The sequence below is a fragment of the Dermacentor variabilis genome, chromosome 7 (genome assembly GCF_050947875.1).
Source record: "Dermacentor variabilis isolate Ectoservices chromosome 7, ASM5094787v1, whole genome shotgun sequence".
Taxonomy (NCBI): Eukaryota; Metazoa; Arthropoda; class Arachnida; order Ixodida; family Ixodidae; genus Dermacentor; species Dermacentor variabilis.
This window is the reverse complement of record NC_134574.1, coordinates 44082814-44097325: the sequence shown is the minus strand read 5'-3', so window position 1 is coordinate 44097325 and position 14512 is coordinate 44082814. Positions and strand designations below refer to the sequence as shown.

Genomic DNA, 14512 nt, shown 5'->3' with positions numbered 1-14512 from the left:
GGCATTGCAGCATTACCAGGACATAAACGGCCACGGGAGCGCAGCAAAGACAAGGAACAAACTGTCGGTTCGCTGCTTGACCTGGCATGAAACGTGATGTGTGCAAATATTGGCACAGCCTAGAAGGAGACGGCAAAGCCGGTGTCGAGGACGTGTAAAAACACTTTATCAGCGCAGTCAACGTGACGTCGTTGTCGTCTGCTTTTCTACTCGCCCGACTTCAACATCGTTTTCATCGCCTGGCACATATCCGCGGCGACCATAGAGGATGTGGCATAGAGGATGTGATACAAGCCTGCCGCGTCTGCCAAGCAAGAAAGCCTAGAAGCGAGATGCCGTCCGGCATGCTGCAACCAATTGTGAGCACAAAGCCATGGGAGATTGTGGCGAATGATTATGGGATCGTCGTCGCGCAGTAAGAGAGGGCATAAATTTATGCTAGTGATCAATTGTCACTTCAGTAGAACCGCTGGACTCTGCCTTCTATGAACAGCGACAACGAAGGATGTCCTGAGAGGCCAATTAGAGACGTTTTGCCACTATTGGTTCCTGAGCAGCTCATAATCGACCATTTATCGTATTTCACAACGAAAATCTTCGGCGATACGTATGCAGCGATGGGTTTCCGGCAGGTGAAGACAACGTGCCACCATCGTCAGTGGAACGTGACGGAGCGTGGAAACCGGGATGTGAAGCCACTATTTGGGGCATACGCCCAATTGCATAACGACTTGGGCAAACACATAGATGCGAGCTCCTTCGCAGTAAGAATAAGTAAAAACCGTTCCACTGGTTTCACGCTAGCATTGCTGATGCCCAGGAGAGGCCTCCAGACGTGGACGGACATAATCTTGGCCAAACGGATTGATTCACCCTGTGCAACAATGACAATTGCCGATTATCGAAGTGATTATCGAACGACAAAGCGCACCGTGACATAGAATTCCAGACAGGAGATCTGGTCCTGAAACGCAATCATGCGCTCAGCGACGCGAGCACAGTGTTTCACGGCTTTCGTACACAAATTGTTTCGACCCTCTAAAGTCGCTGAGAAGCTCTCGCGATTGATCTACCCGCTGAGGCACCTGAACACAGGTCGTATCAGTGCCCCAGTTCATGTCGGTGAGCTGAAGCGCTTCTTCCGTAGCGAAGACAATGCGCAAGCGGCTGTTCCTGTTACTCGACACAGCGACAAGGTGGGAACTCGTACATCGAGCGCTAAGCCACACCACTACAACACCCGAAGCCAGCGAGGGAGCGGGAGTGAAGGACCAAAACGGGAGGCTGTGAATTCGCAGGCGCCTCCGGCGACAGGCGGCGTGATGCCGACGTCCTTGGCAGTGACAACGAGGAAACGAGGCCTACAGCGGTGCGAGTTTGAACAGCTCGACGGACGGATCCTGGCTCCAGGAGCTCCGGGCTCCAGCCGGGACCATCGCCGGCTGGAGGACCCCGGCCCACGACCCGCACGGGAGCAGCGCACGTGCCCTGCCATGTCCGTGTGGGCAACTTGAAACCAAGTCTCTGTCAGAAGGGGGAAGGATGTCGGAATTACGGGAACCCATAATTTGAGGCGTTGAAATGTGCTCCAGGTAACGGAAGTGGAGAACAGGCTCCTTGCACTGTTTTGCCGCTCGAGAAGGCCAGGCGCTTTCCTGGCGGTGACACCTTCCCTTCGAGCCGGTCACAGACGTAGACTGTCGCGTAACCGCGGAGGACACTACCATTGAACTGCGCAAACAGCACGGCAAGGGACGCTGAAATTGGCGCGACCTGCGAACGCCAGAGCGATGAAAAGACTGCGAGCCACCACGAAGGACCCCAGTTAACCTTTGGAAGGACTTCCTATCCTTCGTCGCGCCCTTCCCTTGTTAGCCCCACAGTCGACCCCGGCAAACGCCGAAGTCCGAATCAACCTGCTTCCACGTGAATCCTCTTGAGAAGAGGAACGCGGATGCCGGCTCGAGGCGACGAGACGCGCGACGGAACAGCTTCCTTGAAATCACCTGAAACACCAGAAATATCAACAGCATTGGTGCCATTTTCGGCACAAAGCAACGCGTAGTGGACCGGCACCTCAGGACGCGTTTTGGGGTGAGTTGAATGGTTTTTCAAAGCTCTACGGCTGCTCCTCCGAAGACTACGTGTAAAAGGAGTCGCTAACCCTAACCGCCGGAGCCTCGCCGGTGGCTGGGCACGTCGACGCCTGAAGCGTCATGGACGAAGAGGCAGCGATGGAACCGCACGATCAAAACGGTGAGGAAGAATTCATTACTATTCCAACCGTGATACGCCACGCCAAGCCCAAGATCATCATTCTGCGGCTGGGGACTAAAATCAACTTAAGAGAAGCCATGCCCTACCTTGTGAGCGCTGCCATTACGGCAGCAGCTGGACTTGCCACAACCAAATCTCGGGACGTCACTACCCAAGTTAGACAGCTGCAGAACCTTGTAGTTGCGGAAAGCCGGCGGGAATCTGCGACGCAGAAGCTCGCCGCACTCAAGACGTTGCAGTTCGGAGGGGAACAACACGAAATAACAGCATACGTGGCGCATGAACCGGATAACGCAAGGGGTGTAGTAAAGGGCTGCCACTTGACATCCCGGATGACGAACTGACAACAGTCGGGAACTTCTAGCAGCGAGAAGACTGGGCCGATCAATAGCTATACTCATCACTGTCAAGGGACCAGAGCTACCCAAGAGAGCCGTACTTGGGAGATCAGTCACCAAAATACAACCATTCCGTCCCAAGGCGGTCCAGTGTGCAACATGCTTCACCATTGGGCATCGAGCCGACGTCTGCCCCAACGCGCGGAATTTTGTGCTGTGTGAACAATGCGGGCTTCAGTTCCCACCGGACCAAAGACCGGACAGAACACTGCACGAGTGCGAAATGAAGTGTGCGAACTGCGGCGGGCCTCATGGGGCAAGAGATCCCGATTGTCCAAAGAAACAACAAGCAGACCGCATGGCCAGATTGGCGGCCGAAAACCGCAAGCAACACACGTCAAGGAAAGAAAACACGAGCAATCAACACCCGAAAGCATACCGCAATAAGCGACCACCTAAAAATGACACCAACTACCCAACGCTGAAGACACAGAATCGCTTCGACTGCCTAAGAGAACCAACACCTGAGAACGTGCTGAGGCGCTCCGAAAACTACGGCAGCCTACCTGACCTCAGTAGGCGACAACCACACAAGGGCACTACACCACCAACGAACAACGCCAAGAACAAGGCAAACAAGAAACCTCAACAAGGCAGTGCAGAAGTCAAAGGAGCATGGAGATCACGGGCAGAGGTAAGTCCGCCAGCTCCCACTCCTCAGGGCCGTACTGACGACAAAAACACAACTAATCCTCCTCATAACCCCACTGAGTCACATGCAAGACAAGAATCATGGTCAGGAAAGCTGCATACAGGAACACAGCGAAACCCAACCCACGAAACAACCAATGACAACACGCTTGCCTACATTCTCAAAGAAAAAGCAGAAATTCGAAAAGATCAAGTAGATTTGAAAAAAGAAGATGCAGAACGCGACAGAATCGTAGCGGAAATGCAAAAACAACTCGTTGCTATTACACAACAACTTGCCGCGCTAACGCAAAGCGTGGAAACTTTACAACGCACCTTTAGAAAACGACTTCCCGCCAGGGAGGAAGCGCACCCCTATAAACAAGGCCATTCTAGCAGTTATGGAGATTAATGACAGCAAACGTAACTCACTACACGAAACGGCTGTTACAATATGACAATGGAATTGTAGAGCAATACGCTGTAAAAAGAACTCTCTAATACAATACCTCACATACACTGCGCATAAGCCGGACGTAATAACTCTTCAGGAGATCAATGCACCGATCTCCCTACCGGGTTACACGGCCTACCAAAATCCAAGTATTACACACCGGTCCCGAAGGCGAACCGACGATGATCCGATTAGTTATCCTACAATGACGGTGACACTGGTGGCGAACCAACATACGGCCTTACACGAGGACCTCAGTCATATGAACAACGGGGAAGAGGAAAGCGTATTGGTTAAATGCCGCTTCTTCAAACGATACGACTTAACCATTATTAACACCTACCGTATTCCTAAAGGAGGGGCTTATCGCAAAGCGTGGACGAGCTTGCTCAAAGAGCATGGCAAGAAGGACTTTCTATGGGTAGGCGACTTCAACAGCCACCACGAGGCGTGGGGCTACAATCATAGTACGCCAAATGGAAGGCAGCTGCTACGAAACGCAAGTGATGCCCACCTATCGCTTCTGAAGTACATAGAAACGCCCACTCGTATTTGAAATTCAGTGGAAAGAGACACAAACCCACACTGTAAAAAAAATTTGCCTTACTTTACAGAAAATTTGCTGGTAATTTGTGACCGAACACTTCCGTAAATTAAGAACGGTCATTTTCGTAGAACGGACAACTGTAAAAAAAGAGACCGTAATACAAGATACGAGTGCTTCTGTATCTAGAAAACGGAAGACTCTGTATTCTGAATCTGTACTATAACCGTTAAAGTACGGTGCTTCTCGTATTCAGAAAACGGAACACACTGTAAGCTGAATCTGTACTATAACCGTTAAAAAACAGGTGCTTGCCGTATTCAGAAAACGAAAGACTCCGTATGCTAAATCTGTACTATATCCGTTGAAGTACAGGTGCTTCCCGTATTTCATCTTGCAGAGCATATCCATTATTCGAAGAATGTGCCATTGGGGACAAAATTGCCCAGGACGTGCGAGAGTTGACCGAATTTTATTGGTGTGCTATTTGCTGGGATCAGCCGTGCCACCATCTGCGTTCGGAATGTGCATACGTGACCCACTGTTTTCAGCAGTCTTGAGCAGAAATGCAATTTGGTCAACGCTCGCACTTCCAGGGTACTTTTGTCGACGATAGTACATCTCCTTTAATGCAAATGTCATGAAGGCAGCTCATAGTCAAAGCAGCAGGTCACCATTGAGAAAATTGTCTTGCCAACACACTGACATGGCTGCAGAGATAAAACACTTTGCACTTTGTGATATGAATGCACTGCATAGCATATATACAAAAAGGTGCAACATTTCAGTCCTCAAGTTCTTAGATCACAGAAGCAACTTTATTTTCTTCAATCACTCGTCTTGCACTTCTTCCTGGTGAAAGTTGTTCTTGACTCCAAACGCTTGCAAGGATAAACTTGCTGCTGTTAGGAGAAACAAATAGTATTCGTGAATATCCATCCTAAAGAAAGCGGCAAACAAGTATAATCACAGAACACGACAAAGCAGTATTTTCTGTGTTAGAAAAACAAGTAAGTAGATCAACATTGTTGGAACAAGGGATGTTGCAGTAGCCAACATTTCGATATAGGTGCTTGTCATTAGGGTAGCAAATGTTTTCCTTGGCTGTGTTGTTTTGGATTGTGCATATCTCACTGGCCCCTAGCCTCATTGGGGGAGAAGTAACTGGTGCATATAATAGGTCAAGAGAAGCCAAAGTGTTAAAATAAAGGAAGGAAGGGTGTGCTTAGCAGTGGTGATTGTGATGGAGCGGGTATGAGCAATGCTGTCAGTACTTGCCAAGAGTAGGGGTGACCAAAACAGAAAACGATGTACACATGTAAGCAGTCATTAATCCAGTAGACCCAATCTTCCCAGAAGACAAAATAGGTATCAAGATAAACAGTTTGCACTTTTGGAAAAGGAAAACGAAGAATTAAGGAAAATAAATTTTGTATCAAGATGCATCTGGTTAAGATCACTGCAAATGGCAAATGAAGGCACATTATGAATATATATTTTGTTGAAAGCCAATGAAGAAAAGATATATTAACCAAATATTAAAAAATAGGGACATTAAAATTAAACTGGGTATGACCATAAAACAGTAAAGAACAGCCTGTGGAAAAAAATGGGATGTATAATATAACCAGGTGCAAGATTGCAAAACGTCGAACGCTGTTTATATTCATGCTGCTGTTAACGGCTTCAAGTTTCTGTCTTCCTGTGGAACCTTTGTCTTACTTGAACAAGGAAATGGGTCATTTTTTAAACAAGCCAGTTCAAATGCGGTTCAAAGCTTCAGCAGTGTTATAATGAAAGAAAATATTATGGTCAGCTCTCCTGGGTGTGCTTTCATTCACCAGTTATTTCCACCAGTGTAAGTTCAAGATTTAATGGTCTAAATGGACCTTAGCTCCTGGCAAACCATTAGCTGGTCTTTTTTTCAACACAGATGCCTGCACATTATATGTGTTGACAGGAGTGCTAGCGAACTACATTATACTTGTTGCCACAACCAAAGTGAAACTTGGTAACAGTGATTGAACAAAAAAAAACAGCATTCCACAATACTGATTCAAGTCATCTGGAAAGGTTGCTTAAGTTAACGTACACCCCCTACTCCACCAGAAACAATTATTCACCACACTGACTCTTATGGTGTCAACCATGCTATTACAACACTAGGCATCAAATGAGGAGAATTAGGGGATAAGAGGGCACAATGCTTTTTGTTAGAACATCAAATGTGCTTTACATAAATGCTACATTCCAACTAACAAAGGAGCAACCGGTTTGTGAGATAGTGACCAATGCATACGAAAGCTAATGACATTCTGTGCAGCAGAATGTTGACGATGAGGTGTTATGCGCACAAGTGTACTCTTTCACACAAAATGATATCCTGCACTCAAACCTTGTGCAAAGATTAGAGTTTTAAAAACACCAAAGTGGAAAGCAAAGAGTGCTAAATTTGTTGAAAATTACTAAAAATTATTCGATTATTCATTATCCTTACTGTTTGTTAAAGATTCACAGATTGTTCCCTACGGGTGCTGTAAACAGGCACCCTGCTTTTACAGTGGTAGCACAGTGGTAGCACATCTGTGGCACAGACAAGAATAAATGCTCATGAAGTTTATGCAAGAGTATATCCTACAAATTACACCCCATTTCACATTCCAATATGGTAGAAGAGGAAGACGAAAAAAACTACTTTCTGGTGGAGGATGCATACCGCAGAATAGAAGAAACAAGTGTACCCTAACCATTGCTGCTGCCGATGCCTGTGCACTAACAGTTACATATAATATGGCAGTTACAATTGTTTTTCCACAAGCACTGCAAGCTGCGGCCAGTTTACCAGTCCACAGCTGTAATAAATTTAGGGCAAGCTAAAGCTCTCTAATGGATTTATCTCATATGACACAATTGGAATGCAATATTCTGCAAATAAGTGAAGCGCGATGTGCCATCCCATACAATGAAACACCTTTGAAGGATCTGAATCACCACCTGCACTCTTAGGCAAAGTTACACCCTTTGGAGTGCCCCTTCTGCCACACAACAATAATCGTTATCTGCCTTGATGCGTTTCCTTTCTTGAAAACGCCACGCCCGCTACTTTGCTATCGGGAATGCTATCATGCTGATAACGCGCATGCCGTTCGTTACTGGAAAGCACAGGGCTCGCAGCGTTAAAGAAAGGAAATGCATAAAAGCAGATGACAATTATCGTTGTGTGGAAGAAGGGGCACTTCAAAGGGTGTAACTCTGCCTAACAGTGTGAGCCGTGACGAGGGAAAAGAGTGTGTTCTGTGTAAAGTAGGGCACCTGTATAACCTAAAGCTTTGGAGAATGCATTTAGTATGAGCTGGGAAGGTTCCTAATTTTAATTGCACACAGTGAAAACCTCCATGCAGTTTTGCAAAACGCAAACCCCCTACCTTTTTGTTGTTCAAACGTAATGACACGCAGGGCCATAACATGTACATTATGGGATTCGTTCCCAAACAATCAAAGTGAATAGCACCACCCTAAGTGTTATGTGCCTTCTTGTTAGTGTCGAATGCTGCGATCGGCAGAGAAACGGATTTCTGGAGCAATATAAAGTATTAGGTACTGTGACCCCAGTTCTTTCACTGCTGTTTAAGCATTATCGGGTCCTAAAGTAAAAAAACGAGGAATAAATACATGCATATTTTACGTCACAACCCTCATAAGTATTTAGTAGTCTGGATTTTAAAGGATTCCAGATTAACAATGCAGGACAGATTTTATTCCACTGAAAGAATGGCATCATGCCAATGATTCTGCATTTGGTGCTATATTTATTTGTATTTAGTTCAGTTGGAATGTGTGTGTATCGTCAGCGATATCGCTTGACATGTTTTATATTGACTGTTTCCTAAATTTAGGCAAATTCGTATTCGCAAATAACCTTGTATGACACCAAGAACTTGCTTAGCAGGAGTATTTCTAACATTTGCAAGATATGAGGCTCTTGAATGCATATCTAAGCCTGGGGTACACGCCGCCCCCTAATCTCATCAGCAAGTTTCTGGAACTCATCTACGAGGTTTCTTATCATGAATGTAAAGTTGCTTGAACGGGAGAAATAGGGAATTTATAACAGGTGAATTATGCAGCATAAGAATGTCAGCAAGAAGCAAGCATCAAGAACTATAAAATGAAGACTATAAAATGCAAGAATTATTTGGGATGATTTAAAATTCTGGCATTCGAATGAAATGTCTTTCAATCTATATATAAACTCTGATTATTCACTCTACTACCACTACCTTCATTAGAAACATTCATAATCATTATCCTATCTATGCCACATCATCTTCGCTAATATTCAAGCCTTCATAAGCTGCTTTCTTTTACAGCTAATTCTCTGTGGGAAAGAGGTGTCCGTGTGAAGACCATATCATATACTTATTACCCGTTTTTTGATAAATGATAAGGGAAACACTTCACACCAAAAATGCATTGAGCTTGAGCAAGTTCTGCGTTTGATGCTGTTGATTCTTTTTTCCCTTTGCCATCATTGACCCACCTGGTTAGCTAAGTAGACAGAAAAGCTGCAGGAGAAAGGTGGGGGTGCCAAACCAGACTTGTGCCCCAGGGGACCTTTTCACGGTCACTGGAGGAACTGCCTGTGGCCTCGGCATCTTCCTTGAGGGCCATGGCCATGTCTAAGAAACCTTGTCTCCACAGGCTGCACATAGAAAGATAATTTGCTGAGCTAAGTCTTTTTCTTAAAAGAACCCATTTAAGTTGTATTCGTGGCTTTGCACCACAAAACTGACACATGACTGGCCACTCAAGACACTTTATGTGTATTCGCAGGCTTATTCCTTGGAAAAACACTTTTATGTAGCACACAATGAGTAAGAGTAACAAAAAAGTGTATCAGGAGGCTTTCATATTGCTCTACAACTTTTCGTTGACACATTTCATTTAATTATTTGAGATATTTAATAACTAATTAAGAATTATGTAATTAGGCAGAATGCACAATATAATCAGAGTATCTCCAAGCGATGGCAAACATCACCTTCATTTTGTCTAGTTACATCGCATTTACATATTTCTAAATCTTGGTGCATGATAGTTAAGACACCCTCAAAAACAATATTAAAATTTTCATAATCATCTCTTGCGTGTTATTGGTGGCTATGGCTGCTTCAAACTTATTCTTTCAGTATGGTACAAGCAGTTTTGAAGTGAAATTGTTCTGCATCGAGGGCATGTAATCTAGACAATCAAGCAAAAGGTCAAGTTGTGTTCACTATTCAGATGTTCACTGTTCAGATGTTCACTATTCAGACTAAGAAGCTGCAGGAAAAGGAAACAGGACACAACACCTAATCAACAATGCAAAATTTGAAAATTTAAACTGAACAAGAAACCAGTTTTTGAAAACACAGAAAAAAAGCCAGAAGCTTACATCGAATACACCCTTGCTATGTACTCCAAGTGAAGTTGTTACCGCAATGCTTGGGCACCATATGAACGTAACAATCAACAACTTCGAGCAGAATATTAACACCACTAAATGAACTGGCCTTTGAAGATTCTTGATCTGAAATCCTCAACGACTTGTTCTGGCATTTAATCTGTCAAGCTCAATCTGTATTCCCAAAAGCTGGCTCTCGGCCATAATTTCTCTAAACGCAACATCAGCTTAAATCTCAAGATAGGGTTGACCTCTAAATAAAGTGGATAATGCATGGCAAACATCATGAACTCTCTTACATGTTAACCAGAGGGTTCACTCATGCAGCCATGAAATTGTGATGCAGACACGATATATTGAAGCTGGTTTTGTGAAGTGTTTCATGCTTCCAAGGCTTCTTCAGTTGTGAAAGCTGTCTCCATTAGCTAAATAAGCGATGACAATAAAAAAAGTACTTCAACATGCTCACAATATGTTGGCCATTTGCAAGTAAACAGCAGCCTTTTTGGGCGCCCAGGTTGCCTGGTGCAAATCCACTATGCCACAGTACTTGCGTTACCCAGTACCAGCCACTTTAAAATGCAATGTGTTCAGAGCCCTTTCCCTCTGTTTGTCTGCTTTGGAAACAGTTTAACATGTGTTCAGTAGGCGTCGAGAAAGGGGACAGAAAACACTGTGCACCACTGATTTCTAACATGTTTCGCTGGATGCAGCACACCGCACCGGATGCAGGTGAAGCCAGTGGAAATGCGATGTCATGCAGTCGCTTGTCCTGGAAGCAGGGCATATGGTGGACTAACTAGTGCGTGCGATCAGATAATATTGCTGCCGAAAAACTTTTCTTTGTGGTTTTTCACATTTTAGGAGGTCTCTACATGTCTGGTAAGCACTTTTATGACAATCTGAACCCGTATACGATAGTGTTCTCTTACATCAAGTTTTTTCTGATTTACCAGTGTTTCCATTGCAAGCCACTTATGTTAGCGACACTGTAGACACTACAATGGAAAAATTCTGGACACCTCGAAACACTGCTTGGGTAGGTTATGGCACATCAGGCAGGCATGTTAGGGGAAGAAATGCCACACACCCGTGCAACAAAGTGCTGCCGCAAAGTTGTGAAGCACCAACTTCCGGGACAAGGCCAGCTTCAGTCGAGGGCGCTCGATGTGCTGTTCATCCCCTGTAGTAGAGATCAGTGGCGTGTACCCTTTTATACTGGCTGTCTTTTCTGGTCGGAACCTTGGCAACAGCTTCCACCATACTTTTTTTGAACCTGCAACATGTGCAGAGAAAGTCACATCACTGTGCATTGTCTGGCTTTATTGTGCTACACATTCTATCAAATCATTAAAAAATACAGTTCACACATTTTTACTACTGTATATAGACAGTCTAGTTGCTATACACGCGAAACATTACCATTCCTCTGACAGAATGCAACAATAGAAGCGTACACTGCAAAGCTACACTAAAATTTAAATTGATGTGACACCGTATGAGCATACAGTATGCTTACTGTATGCTCTAGCCCTGTGTCAAGTAAAAGTTAATTGTCAATCATTTATGGTGTATTTCTACTTATTCTGGGTCATCAAACTGTACAATCAATGTTCCATGTTTACACATTGTTGGCTTTTGATTGCCTATGTGATCCGTTTCCTACTTACGCATGCAGTAATCCCACTGTAATAAGGAAAAAGAGAATGGGAAATGCCGTGATAATCTTCCACATTTGATGAGGGCAGGAGCAATGGCCAATAGCATGTGGTTGAAGCTACGTAAATACTCAGTTTTCACACAGCTTAATTATTCAGCAAGTAATAAAGAGCTATCCTGTGCACCTCTGCATGACCAATAAAATCTGACTACTTGACACTGCACTAAGGCTGCCGCTTGGTACTGTTCGGCAGTTCAGCTTTGGTTTTCTGATATACAGAACTGTTTAGGTACCAGTAGTTTACTTTGCGATAAAATGGAGCTTGGAGCACTGGTCAGTCATTTGCACATAAATAATGCGACAGCAAATATAACACAAGGATAGGAATATGGGTCTCTTGGAAAAAGTACATACACATTATGATTATAATGTGATGTGATGCCACAATGAAACAGAAAGCAACGCATAGAAGTGGACGGCGCTTCCATGCCACCAAGGTTATTGGACAGACAGTACTTCAGAAGTGCCCGCAACACAATGTGTTGGCGGGCTAGTTGGTGTGAATCCATAAATACTTTGTTAAGCGCAAAACAATGGACACAAGAAAGACGACCAGCACAAGGCGGTACACTCAACTGACATCACTTTACTGTGTCGCTCCTTTATAAATAGTAGAATCTAGAAGAACATGCGCAGTGAGCACCATTGTATTCAAGTTGAGAGTAGCAAGTTGAGAGTAGCACCTTGTTCTGTCGTCTTTCTTGTGTCCGTTGTTTTGAGCTAAAAAAGCAATGATGTATTCCTTGTGTGTGTTTGAAGACAGCTCCACACGCAGTAGCGTATCCAGTATTGCTGCCCAGTGGTTTAGCTCGCCGCAGTTTGAAGTGCCACAAAACATAAGGAGGGAAACCTGCATTATAGTCTTGTTGCAAACAAGAATATAACGTGAAGTGCATTCTGAGGCCAGAAACTATAAAAAAAATTTCATGATGCACTGCTGTGCAGGGTTTTATAGCAAAGTCAAATACATTTAGTGTAAATATCACACTATGATGGTGCACAATGGTGGTAATCTGTAATAATATAAAAGGTGCCTTAATGTTACAACAAAAGCTGACATTACTTAATAATAGCCCTGTAAAATTTAGCATGCAGGGGCACCGCTTGGTTAAACAATAGTACACAAGTATTACCCACGCATTTATGCCATTGTCTAAATGGCATAAATGAATGGGTAATACTTGTATACATAGATATTACATCTCTATTGTTTAACCAAGTGGGTAAACTATGTCTGCCTGACACAAGATTAGAATTAAACCATAAATTATATATATTCACCCTAACAGTAACACCTCATTTGAACTTCACAGTAAGTAGACGCCTGTTGATGCCAGCCTCCCCCAATGCTAAACTGTGCTGCATGCTCTACGGAGAAATTATAGTGGTATCACTCAACTCTGAAGCAATTCAGGACTGCAGCACTGTAGAAGACATCTACAAATGTCCCATTTCATGTATAACAGCCTGAATTGCTTGCACATCTTACCAAGTGCAAATTAAAATTTCTTCCTGTTTAGCATTTTTGCCTGCTAGACCACAATCCAATGTCATCAATATATTAACATATTACCTCAAAGAACCTAATTTTGCTTATAGATTAACACCTTTGCATACTGCCACAGCTGCACTCTGTCATATGCATTGCAATCATAAAGGAGTGCTGGTCCACCAGCACTCCAATGTCACTAACAGTGATCACCTACACAGCTAAGTAAACGGTCATGATTCAGGTGGCAAATAGCTAAGAGAAAAAAAATCCACTCACCTTGAGAGCTACAATACTGCAATAACTTGAGAGAGATGGACCCATTGCAGGCAGCAGACCTCTTCTCAGCTCCAGCACAACAGCAACTTGCCTTTCAGTAAAAGAAAAGGATTGATTAGTAATGATAAGTTACCTTGTTTTTGCTGAGTATCAATACAATCTGACTTTCATGCATATCCACTCTCCGCTTTAGTAACACAACTGAATTATTCGTCAAATAAAAGAGTCTATGATGATACCATTCGCTTCTCTTGTAGGTCCAAATTTTTTCGCACTGATACCCCGTTTACTGCTTGCTTACTGACACGAATGCCTTGACTGCCCAGACATCATTCGAAGGAACACGTCTTGCTGCACCGCAAAAAGTTGCACCAAGGAAACACAGCAGAGCAAAGAACTTTTTTTTCTGGTCACAATTAAAACGTGCACCCAAGCAAGAAAGTAACGATCACAGGTAGTGAGCGACTGCTATTGCCTCGAACATTTATTTCCGTATTTTAACAGAAGTTCTTGTATCGGATACAGTATGCTCTCAAGCCAATACAAGCGTCAATACAAGAGCTCAACTGAACGCAGTTTTATTCTACGCTTTTAACGCGAGTGAACAAAAGGTTAGAAGTACCTCACGGAAATTGCGATCGAGCCAATCGCGCTACGACTGGAATCGATCTGAAAAGATAGGGTGATCCCTTTCCCCATTCATGCGTCATTTTTGCCCTAAGACGTTGCATAGTGGTCTTTTGAAACAATATTTCTGTTCGCGACACCGGCTTACCACACATCATTTTAACACCTACGTTATGCAAACTAAATAAGATTAAAATGGGCTTACCTCATGAGCAAGTTACGAGCGCGCGTAGACTGTTGAACACCCGTTGAGAGCAAGCAGGATATCCGTGTCCAAGCGCATACGTGCACCCAAACACAGGACAACTTCTTCGATGCCGCAGCGTGCAGAGTTTTGTACACGAAGTGAAAGACATCCAGCGCAAATATCTCCACGCGATGACGGCAAATGACGAGCGCACAAGCGTACACGACACTGCGACAAATTCGAAACTTTGCCAATTCGAACGTGCCGAGACCCAAGCAGCGTAACCATCCATCGTTTCTGTTCTTCGCTCCCGATGCGTCAATCTCTCTTCCTTGGGGTCTTGCTCCACTCTTGAGTACAAATCAAGAGATATTTACGGCGAATTAACAACACTTACAACACGACTCGAAAAATGCCGGCTGACTACACATGTGCAGCTCCGTCCGCCACTCCAACGGACGCGC

General features: G+C 44.2%; 1 protein-coding gene across 3 annotated transcripts; it reads right to left on the bottom strand.

Moving 5' to 3' along the window:
* Positions 1-5099: 5099 nt before the first annotated feature.
* LOC142587414 (uncharacterized) lies at positions 5100-14194 on the bottom strand. Of its 3 annotated transcripts, none has more exons than XR_012829526.1 (5): positions 14067-14194; positions 13235-13325; positions 10837-11022; positions 8844-9005; positions 5100-5205 (listed from the first exon to the last, which is right to left on the bottom strand). XR_012829526.1 is itself a non-coding variant. In XM_075698416.1 (5 exons), exons 1-4 carry the CDS (start codon positions 13474-13476, stop codon positions 8983-8985), a joined length of 303 nt encoding a protein of 100 aa, XP_075554531.1. In that variant the 5' UTR covers positions 13477-14010; the 3' UTR covers positions 5100-5205; positions 8844-8982. The 3 variants fall into 3 exon arrangements, 2 of the variants coding, with proteins under 2 accessions (XP_075554531.1, XP_075554532.1); XM_075698416.1 differs by lacking the exon at positions 14067-14194 and adding an exon at positions 13474-14010; XM_075698417.1 differs by lacking the exon at positions 14067-14194 and adding an exon at positions 13474-14010 and having other exon boundaries at positions 5100-5202.
* Positions 14195-14512: the final 318 nt, after the last annotated feature.